This window comes from Furipterus horrens, unplaced genomic scaffold (genome assembly GCF_987537825.1).
Source record: "Furipterus horrens unplaced genomic scaffold, mFurHor1.1.pri manual_scaffold_13, whole genome shotgun sequence".
NCBI lineage: Eukaryota > Metazoa > Chordata > Mammalia > Chiroptera > Furipteridae > Furipterus > Furipterus horrens.
Window position 1 is genome coordinate 46,726,813 of NW_028327183.1, and position 10,499 is coordinate 46,737,311.

The 10,499-nt window shown below is 53.8% G+C and overlaps 1 protein-coding gene and 1 pseudogene across 2 annotated transcripts; both read right to left on the bottom strand.

Annotated features, from left to right (window-relative positions):
* Window positions 1-70: 70 nt before the first annotated feature.
* FOSB (FosB proto-oncogene, AP-1 transcription factor subunit) lies at window positions 71-7,092 on the bottom strand. Of its 2 annotated transcripts, none has more exons than XM_090261394.1 (4): window positions 6,245-7,092; window positions 4,057-4,260; window positions 3,716-3,823; window positions 71-2,709 (listed from the first exon to the last, which is right to left on the bottom strand). In XM_090261394.1, exons 1-4 carry the CDS (start codon window positions 6,368-6,370, stop codon window positions 2,248-2,250), a joined length of 900 nt encoding a protein of 299 aa, XP_090117520.1. In that variant the 5' UTR covers window positions 6,371-7,092; the 3' UTR covers window positions 71-2,247. The 2 variants fall into 2 exon arrangements, with proteins under 2 accessions (XP_090117520.1, XP_090117518.1); XM_090261392.1 differs by having other exon boundaries at window positions 4,057-4,377; window positions 6,245-7,091.
* A 2,317-nt stretch (window positions 7,093-9,409) lies between these two features.
* On the bottom strand, window positions 9,410-10,034 carry LOC149994998 (myosin regulatory light chain RLC-A pseudogene; annotated as a pseudogene).
* Window positions 10,035-10,499: the final 465 nt, after the last annotated feature.

Here is a 10,499-nt window from a genome sequence, read left to right on the forward strand (position 1 = left end):
TCACCCCCTCATGTGGAAAGGAAAGCAGGTAATGGGTGTCAGGAGAAAGCAGATTTTGAGGCTTGGTGGATAAGTTTTTAAGAGCTTTTTATTGGCGACAGTGCAGAACCCTAAGGGGAGGGTAGTGGCCCAGTGCCAACCAGTCCCAACCCCCTGGGGTCAGGTGCAAAATACAAAAAGAGAATCACAAATACAGAACAGGGTGTGGAAATTCAATAAATCATGGTCTGCAGGAGCAGGCCTTGCTCACAGTCTCACACTTGCACCCAGAATTCTCAAAGATACAGATTGTAAAAGTCTACAATCCCTCAGGCTTACTCACAAAAATAAACTCTCATGTCCCAAATGAACCCAAAGTCCGAAGGCAGCTGGACAATTAGGGACAGTCAGAAAGGAGACAGATGGAAATGTCAGAGAAACACAGGCAGAGAAAAGACGGAGGGAAAGAGACACTTGGGAAAGAAACAGCCAAAGACTACCAGAAACAACCAGATGGGCTGAAATAGTCAGAAAAGACACAGCTAGAAACAGGCAGACAGAGACAGCTGGACAGAGGCAGGCTGCCTCCAGGTTTCCAGAAGCAGTGTTTCCAATTCAAGGGCATGGCTTTGGGGGCCAAAGTGACCCAGGCCAAGGTTGCAGAAGCGCTCACACACTCACGCGCACACACACACACACACACACCCATATATAATATATTTATTTATATATAATAGATATAATTGCCGTTCAGAAACCAGGAAAGGGATAAATAGCTGTGGGAGGGGTCCGAGTTCAGGGCAGGAGGCGCAGGACGTGGGCACTTGGAATTGTTCTCCATGCAGCACGAGGGTGGCCTGACCCACCCGATTTTAAAAAATATCATTTAGCCTCACAATAAAATTCTCATGAGGTGAAGCACAAGGAAAGGTGAGGTTGGGGGAACCAAAACCAAGATTTGGTACTAGGGAGGGGTGGTCGGAGAGGAAGCTGGGATCATGGGAGCCCAGCCCCTTCGAGTTCGCTAGGCCAAAAATATTAGGGGGTGGGGGCCAAAGCCTCAGCCTTTAAATCTTCTCCAGAAAAATGTTGGGCCCCCTGGCAATCTCCCTTTCTAGAAAGAATGTGGGAGTGCCAAGGGGAGGAAGAAATTGGCGTCCTAGGCCGGGGTAGGGTGACAAGCCTTAAAGAAAAAGGCCAGGTCTGGGGGCTGGGGGTCCTGAGGACAGAGGCCACGCGGATGGATCATTGTCACCCCCTCTCCCGCCTCGAATCTGTCACTCCCTTGAGTCTCACTGTTGAGGGTAGGAAGGAGGCAGATTTGGGGGGGGGGGTGCAGAAAAATCAAGGTAAGGCTTTGGGGAGTGGGGGATGCACAATCCCCCCTGAAAGGTTCTGTCCCACTGGGCCCTCCCACGCTTCCCCCCACAATCGGCCGACTCATTTCACAGTATAAACACTCCAGCAGGACAGGCGTCACAGCGCCCCCTGCTGCCTGAATCAGAGAGGCCCAACAAGGAAGGCCAGGAGCGGAGGCTGAAGGGGGGTGTGGCTTGGAATAATACTGTAATCAGACAGGAGGGCTGGGGCTGAATGTGGGGGACCCTTAGGAGGTGAGAAATTCAATCAGAGCTGGTTTTCCTGGGAGGGAGCGACTGGACAGTCAAAGAGGGAGGTTCACATTTCAGACTAAGTCTGGGTGGGGGGAAGGAGGTTATCGTAGGGGGACAGGAACTTCCCTCTAAAGGGGAGCTCAATTCAGACCACATGAAAATGTTGGATAAATAAGCTTAGGTCGGCGGAGCAGGGAGAACCAGCCTCATCCCCTCCCACAAGCATAGGTGTGGGCGACACAAGGGGGTGGTTCTGTGGCACTTCCTCGTTGGGCCTCTCTGGAGAGAACCCCAGCCCAACCCCACAGTCCACTGCCGGAACCCTTTCCCTGCAGCCCACAGGTGGGCTTCACCTCCCTCCCCATTCCCAGAGACTGGGTTGAAGTGAGAGGACCAATAGTCAGCGGGGGGTGTCCATCCCCCACCCCCCCTCACCCCCGCCTCCAAAGTCACCAGCTTTCTGGCCTCGCCCGGCCACAGAAACAAGAGGCAGCACAAAACGCAAGGAGGTCCTGTCCGATGGCAGTGGCTGCAGAGAGTCAAGCAGGACAGCCAGGAAAGCCACACACCCGCTTAGTCTCGTCCCCTCTCTGTCCTCCTCCTCCTCTTCCAAATCTCTTCTTTGTGTGTTTGTTTGTTTGTTTGTCTAAAGAGTTCACAGAGCAAGAAGGGAGGGCGAGTTCAGGGGGTCGGAAGGCTGGTCGCTGCCGCTGGTGCGATGGGCGCCGGCGAACGCGGAGACCTCCGGGCAGGTGAGGACAAACGAAGAAGTGTACGAAGGGTTAACAACGGGGAAGGGGTCGCCGAGGACTTGAACTTCACTGTGTGTAAAGAGAGAAGCTGTCAGGTTGGGGGCTGCGTCTTGGCTGGTCTGGAAGGGCAGGGGCGGTGGTGGCGGGGGCGGCAGCAGCCAGCTGAAACAATCTTCCTTAGTGGATGCTGACCCCGGCAAATCTCTCACCTCCGCCAGCGGGCCGGGCCCCGGCCCCTCTTCGTAGGGGATCTTGCAGCCCGGTTTGTGGGCCACCAGCACAAACTCCAGACGCTCCTTCTCCTTTTGGAGTTCAGCAATCTCCGACTCCAGCTCCGCCTTTTCTTCCTCCAGCTGATCTGTCTCCTGAGCCCCAGGGTGCCAGGTCATGGAGAAGACGGAGAAAGAAGAAGACCATGAGCGACTAGAGAAGGTGGGTTGTGGCTAAAGTCATCTCCCCTAGACTGGCTGCAAAGGCCCAGGGCTGGAAGGCAGCTCTGGACTGAGTCTCCCTGAGGTGGAGCCCTGGTGTGCTATGGAATTTGGGGCTAGGGTCTTGCTTTTTAGAAGCTTCAGTTTCCCCATCTGCCCAGTAAATGGTTGGGAAGTGGCCAGGCGCACATGTAAGTCTCTGACTGCAGGAGGCACTCAGAGGTTTGTTGAATGACTGAATGAGTGTGATATATTTTTAATGCCACCTCTGTTACCCATTCCCCTCTGTCTCCCAGGGAAGAGAGCAGGTGGCACAGGAAAGTACAGAATTTCCCTGAGTTCCTCTAGGAGCAGCCTGTCACACTGCTAGTCTAAACTATAATACCTCAGACAGAGGGAGGGTGAAAAAGGGAAGGGGACATTGGTGGATGCCCTCAGCCCACGGTCTAAGAACTATGGGTGGCTGGGATGGGTCATGGGAAATTGACACAGGATAAGAGGAGTTCATTTCATAGACTCTCTAGAATGTTAAAGCTAGAAGAAACCTGGGAGATTCAGTGAGAGATGGAAGAGATGGAGAAACTAAGGCAAAATGAATTATTGATTGTCCAAGAGCAAAAGGGAGAAATACCTGGAGCTCCCCTCTATTAAAGGTCCCTCATATGTCTCCTTAGGGAGAAGTGAAGGCCAGGAGAGTGGTATATGTGTGTGGTGGGGATTGGTCATAACCCTGGGCAGAGTGTCCAGCAGGTGACATGAGTATGTGAGGTTCTGTGTGCACAGGGCTGGCTACCCTATCTGGCCACACCTGTACCTAGTTCCATATGTGGAACCTCTGGTTCTGAGCCCAGGATAAGGGCACAGGTGGGGCAGATGACAGAGGATGGGGAGAGAGCCTCCCTTCAGCATAACCTCACCCCACCCCAGGGACCATCCTTACCGCCTGGAGTCGGTCAGTCAGCTCCCTCCGACGGTTCCTACACTTAGCTGCTGCCAGTTTGTTTCTTTCCCGGCGAACTCTTCGCTTTTCCTCCTCCTCTGGGGTAAGCTGAGTAGGGGAGAGAGAGGCCATGAGGTCTGGGAACACAGTGCACCTCCTCCACCCATCTTGAACTCCCTCTTCTTCCAGAAACCAGAAAAGGACCCTCTAGTCCTGACTGTGGCAAGGACTATAGGGTTCCTGCAGCATTGAAACCTTAGTGCCCCTCTCCGCAGTAGTGAGAAAGTTCCTGCCTCTTTTGTCTCCTCCCCCTAGATGAAGTTCTGATGCCTCTTACTCACCGTCTCCTCTCGGGGTCTCCTAGGCCGCGCTCGGGCCGGGCGGGCAGGCCCAGGTCCACTGGTGGTTCCGCTGGTGGAAGGTCCGCCACTGCCACTAGCTCCACCACTGCTGTAGCCACTTATGCCTGGTGTGGAGTAACTGGTTCCAGGCATGTCATAGGGGTCGACTGCTGGGGGCTGGGAGGCCAGTGGCTGCCCCTGGGACTGGGCCATGGAAGAGATGAGGGTGGGTTGCACGAGCCACTGGAGGTCCTGGCTGGTTGTGATCGCGGTGACCGTGGGCACGAAGGAACCGGGCATTTCCCCAAGACCGGCGCACTCCTACGGGGTGACACATACACACACAGGCGTATACACACAAACAAAGACACCGACACACACGCACCCAGCACACATATACACACCGACCCTGTGAGTGAGCACAAGGCGAGCAGGTGTGGATGTGTGTGTCACAGGCAAAGAGCCACAACACCCACCCTTCCACTACACCGTGACGCAGTGGTTAATGAGAGGATCTCTGCTCAACTGGCTTCTACCTCCTCCTTCTTCCTCGGGGAAAGGTTGCACGGTTCCAGCGGGTGGTGAATCACACCCCGAGTTGGTGACTCTTAGGTGTGGGGGGGTGGGGAGGAGGCTGGACACAGCCGGGTGACAGAACTCCCGGGACGGAGTCACAGCCACACACACAGCCACAACACCCCACCCCCACCCCAGAGGCAAGGGGAGGGAGAGGGAGAGGCCTTAGGCCAAGCCTTCCTCTACACTCACACACATACACACACCCCTCTGAACGAGGAGATGAGCAATTGGAGGGTCCATGAGACCCTCCCCTGTGCAGGGGCGAGGGTGCCAGTTAAAAGGGTGTTGGGAGTCGGGCCTAGGAGTTTAGAACAACGTTTCAAGTAATTGTCTCTTCCCAGAGTGAGGCTGACAGTAGCAGGTTACGGTGGACGGACAGGTAAGGGAAAGTGACGACTCGGGCTCCCTTCAGACTGTCGCGGTGGGAGAATGGTGTAGATCCTGAACCCCCAAGCCCAAGCAGCGTTCATGTCCCCCATCCCCAAATGGAATCCTGGAACTGCTGATAACGCTGAACTATTCTCCCAGGGGGCGTGGTGAGGGATGGGCTGGCCCGCTGGCCAATCAGCATTCTAGAAACCCAGAAGGGGCGGGGCTCCCGGAGACCACCTGGCTGCTTCTCCTAGAGTTAGCGGTTCTAGTCCTATCTTTGGACACTGGAGGGACCGGGCGTCCGGCGCAGAGGGAGTGGGAGTGTGTCTGTGTGCCTGGAGAAGAGGGTGACGATCACCATGTCTTCCGAAGAAACCCCAGCCCACAAACGGACATTCCCTGCCCTTGAGAACGGAGCGACCGGATCCCCGATCGGTCCTCGCGGACCCATTGTGTTGCTCCTGTCTTGACAGGAATCCTCTCGAACTGCCTCTAGAGGCCCGTAAATGAGACCCTAGCGCCGAGGAACCACGGGTTCCAGGGACAGAGTGGGGGGAAGGGAAATGCACCCTACAAATAGGAAGGGAAAGTTGATTGGCTAAAGCCCGCGGCGTGGCGGCCAATCGGAACGCCTGGCTGCGCCCTTCCTAGCAACGTAGCCCCGGCGTTCCAAAATAGAACGCTCCCGGGACGTCAGGGGCGGGGCGGACGAAGGGGGCGCCGCGCTCCGTGCGTGCCCCGCGTCAAACGGAGGGTTCCAGCACGTCAGCCGTTACGCACGGGTCCCCCGTTACGTCTCCGCGCAGGAGGCGGAGGCAGCGCAACCGAGATTTCGAGGCCCACCTTCCCGCTGGATGGAGAGTTACCCAGCGCTGGAGTGGGCGCTCCAGTGGAAGAGGTAACGGGAGGAGGCTACTGGAAGCTTCCCCGGGATTTCCCCCACCTGCCTAATCGCGCTAGCTTCAGGTTGGGGACCTGGGTCGGGGACAGTCCCGGAACCAGCTCAAAGTTCTCATTTCTGCTACCGCATATACGTTGCGCTAAACGGCACATTCTCCTCACCCCCTTTCCTGCGCTTCAGTCACACGACCAGTGGCCAACAAGTCCCGACTCTGCAGTTTGCAAAGTGCGCTGAGAGCCTATGCCTGGTTTTGACGCGTCTTTATTTGGGATGGGGAGATAGCTTGTTCCACCCTTGACTTTTAACACTTAAACCCCACAACCCATTAGAAGTTACCTGGGAGGCGGCGGCAGTGGGTGGACTGCCGAAGGAGTCCACCGAAGACAGATACTGAGACTCGGCAGAGGGTGAAGAGCTGCACCGGGAGCCGGAGTCGTAGTCTCCGGGAAAAGCCTGAAACATTTCCCTGGGCACAGGGGGGGCCCTGTGACCACGCTGAGGTCGCCGGGAAGCCAAGGCTATGGCCGGGTGGGAGAAGAAAGATGCGAGTCGGGGATGAGCCGAGCGCGTCCCTAAAGTGCGCTGTCCGGGAAAATTCGGGGTGAGGGCAGCGTCCCGCTCCGACAGTGGCAAAGTTTCTATGCAATTCCTTTGCGGCGCCCAGGCCCCCAGAAGATGCCGCTGTGCCTCCTGAAAGTCCAGGCTCCGTAGGACCCAGGAGCGTGGCGGGGTTATGGGGGGATCGCTCCCCCAGAAGCGGAAAGCGCTGTCCTGCTGTATAAAATCTGCTTCGGGTGTGGTCTCCTCCACGCGTCCGGCGGGTCCCACGGGGGTAGGGGATTAATAAGGAGAACGAAAAAGAAAGTGGGTCCTCCAAAATAAAATGTAGAATTATCTAGAAGAATCTTTCCAAAAACTTTCTCTCCGGAAAAAATAATAAACCGAACTCCACAGCCCCCAAAACCCACAACAATAAAGTCCCCAAGTCCCAGCTCCGCGTGTCCCTGCGGTGGCCGTAGCTCTCAGTCTTATGAATGAACCCCAAAGTCGCCAGCCTGTATTTATATGCCTGGACCCGCCTCCCTGCTTTCGTCACCCGTCCCGCGCTCAGAAAACTTCCCCAGATCTCCGGCCCGGCTGAACTGAACACCGTGCCGCCTGGCAAGAGGTCTTCTCTAGCCTCGATCTAGTCACCCGCATCACTTTTGAGGCCACTGGGGTCTCGGGGGCTGCGTTCTAGAGCACTCAGCAGGAGGGGATCCCGGCCCCGCCTTTTCGGAGTTCCTGTGACGCAATTAGCCATATAAGGAGCTCGGCCGGCGAGGCTGAGTGTTTGTTTGGTAACCTAGCAATTACGTCAGAGGGAATCCCTCGCTCGCCGGCCGGCTCACCCGCGCGCTTGCGGAACCCGCCCGCGCCTGCGCAGTGTAGCGTCGTCCGGAGGAGCTGGTATTAAATAGGCTCTTAGACTAACCTGGGAAGGTTTCAGGAAGGACCCCGGCCCGGGAGACCCCAGCTAGCGGGTACCCCTCCCCTCTGACAGCACCTCCCAGTTTTCCTGGTGGTGCGACGCCCCCACTCGAGAGGAAGGTCAGATCTCCAAAAGGAGATCCTGGCTAGGGTGCTGTAGTATCGTAGGCGGGGAAACTGAGTCCGGAGCCGGGTGGGAGGGACTGGGGTTATCCAGCCGAAAGTGGAGGAGGGTGGAGTCCCGAGGTTCTCCGCAAATTCTACCCTGCCCAGCTGTGATCTTGGGAAATGTTTTCCCTCTTTGACTTCCAGCTTCAGTTTTCCCAGCTTTGACGAAGGATGTGTGTCTTGGACCCTGCTAGCCCCCCAGGTCCAGAGTTTGGAGATATGAAGGTTTGGAGGGGACAGCTAATGAAACTTAGGGTGAAACGTCCCTGCTGATTGTGTTGGTAACCTCTACTTCACGCTTTATTAATCCACATACAGTAAGAATGTGTGTGTGGGGGGGGGGTGTAATAATGATAACTGATGCCATGTATTTAACAATAACGAAGTGCTAGCTCCTATATTAAGCCTTTCAGTACAAGATTTGTAATCTTTAAAACAACTTTTGAGGGTTTAAGGAGGAAAATCTTCATTTTGTAAAAGAGGAAAAGGCTACTTGGAGGGGCTTAGTGACTTGTTCAAGGTCCCATAGAAAGACAAACTCAAAACTGTCCAGTTCCAGAGCTCCTGCTCTATTCCAGTTTTCTGAGAGCTGCTTGGTTCAGAGAAATTCCCCCCAAAACCTGGGATAATTAGTGACAATGGCGATAATAGTAGCTTACAGCCGGCCCGGGTTATAAGCCTTGCAAACCCACTGCTGTCTACCTGCACGCAGTGTGCACTCTGGTAACCCAGGCTCACAGGGTGAAGCTGCTTGCCTGAGGCTGTGCAGTGTGAGTCTAATCTGGGTACTTTGGAAGCCACAAGCCCAACTCTTTAAGCATCCGGTGGAAAGGGTCCAGCAGCTGCTTCGCAAATCTCAGAGATCCTGGCACTTCCCTCCAAGTGCAGAGCCTGGCCCAGCCTGTGCGTAGAAGGAGGGTCACTTTAAAATCCTTGAATCCCAAAGGCCCAAGAAGGGGAGGGTCTGGCTCTGGGTCACAGGGCACATCTGAGGCAGAACGGGAGAGGGTGTTTCCTGGTTCCCAGGAGAGCCTTGATTCTCTGCCTCAGTAGTTGGGAGGGGGCAGGAAGAGGTGGAAGGCTGGAGGGACACTGGAGGCAATATGGGAAGGCAAAGGTTTCCAGGCAAAAGCCCAGCCTCAGGACTGCCCTCTACCTCGTTCCCCCACGCCTCCTCTGTCTGCTACCAGTCTGGAAGTAGGGACAGGGACTAGGAGATGACACACCAACCACCAGCAGGCAGTGACTCGGTCCCAGCATCAGACAGGGAGTGACCCCTCAGTCCCCTGTCCTGTCCAAGCCCCTTATCTGCTCTCCCACGGAATAAGGAGACACTGAAATACCTAGCCTGGCTGCCCAAAGACTGTCACCCCAACACATGTGGCCCACAGATCCACTGGTATATACTCCCAGGGTCACATTTGGGCATTCAGACATTCACTCACCATCAGCAACACACATGGCCACATGGAGAAACAGCTTCACAATACTTGCATATAGAAACACACCATCACATGGTTACCAGCACGCGACACACACATGACAGGTACACCTTCAGTACAGGTGCTCATGCATGTTCTTGACACAACAACAATGAGTGTTTTTTAAGTTTTTATCATAAAGTTTAATTATGGTTCAGAATAAAATTGAGAATAACTTTCTCTGAAAAAATATATTGACTCTGTGTAGATTATAGTTATGGGGGGAGCTGGTAAGTTAAATTACTCTATTTTCTATTCCAAAAATGACAAAAAGCCCCATTTCCAGTCTGATTACAGAGATGCATATGCCCAAAATGACTGAGAATAAATACCACAAGAAAGGCTATAAAGCTGTAAAGCTAGGGCATGCTAGAGTCTCTAGGAGAAAGTCTCAGAAATACCCAAAATGGAGACAAGGAACATTTGGCTGGAATTTGGAGTTATTTTCAGTCATCTTTATCTTTTGCTCCATGTTTAAGGATGCTCGTGAACTCAATGTAATTGAAGTTTCCCTTTTTGTCAATAGGTGCTTCTCTGTACAGCTCATCTATTTCCTCGTCTGTAAACCGATCTCGCATTGCTGTCAGCAGTTCTCTCAGGTAATCTTCCTGAATGGTGTCACAAAGCAAGCAACAGCATTTCTGATGACATCTTCTGGATCTGTGCCATTTAACTTCTCACCAAACATCGTGAGGAACATGGTGAAATTTCTGGGACCTGGTGCCTCATTCATCGTGGCATCTAGATACTCATCAGTTGGATTTTTCCCCAGGGAAGCAAGCATATCATGCAAATCTTCCTTGTCAATGAAACCATCTCTGTTCTGATCAATCATGTTGAAGGCCTCTTTAAACTCCTGAATCTGTGACTGGTCAAACATGGTGAACACATTGGATGTTGTGCGCTGGGGGCGCTTCTTGGTGGTCTTGGTCTTTACCGTTTTGCTTGACATGGTGGTGGTTAGATCCCTGCACAGTCACGAGAATCTGAGCGCTGCGGTGACACTTCTCGCTTCCCTCACTGCCTCAACAATGAGTGTTTATATTAATTTATTTAACACTCTTATGAGGCAGGAATTATCATTTTACAGGCAAAGAAATGGGAGGCCCAGAGTTGAAGTCCTTTGCCTAGAGTCACACAGCAAATGAGTGGCAGAGCTGGGCTTCAGAGCCTGTGATTTTAATTATTGTCATGAGTTATGTATGTCAATATAGGCATACGCAGATGGTCACACTCATGGAAACACATGGGGGGGCATTTATCTCACAACAGACAGACAAAGAATCTAGGCAGCCGGAGCCTACCTTCTGGCCCCACCGGTCAGTGGCTGGGCGAACTTGAGCTATTGCTGTCTGGAGCCTGTTTCATCACCTGGGAATGAGGACAGAATAGTGCCCCACTCATGGGGCTGGTAGGAGGATCACTGAATATCAGTAAAGCTCTTGGAACATGCCTGGCACATTGTAGGGGCT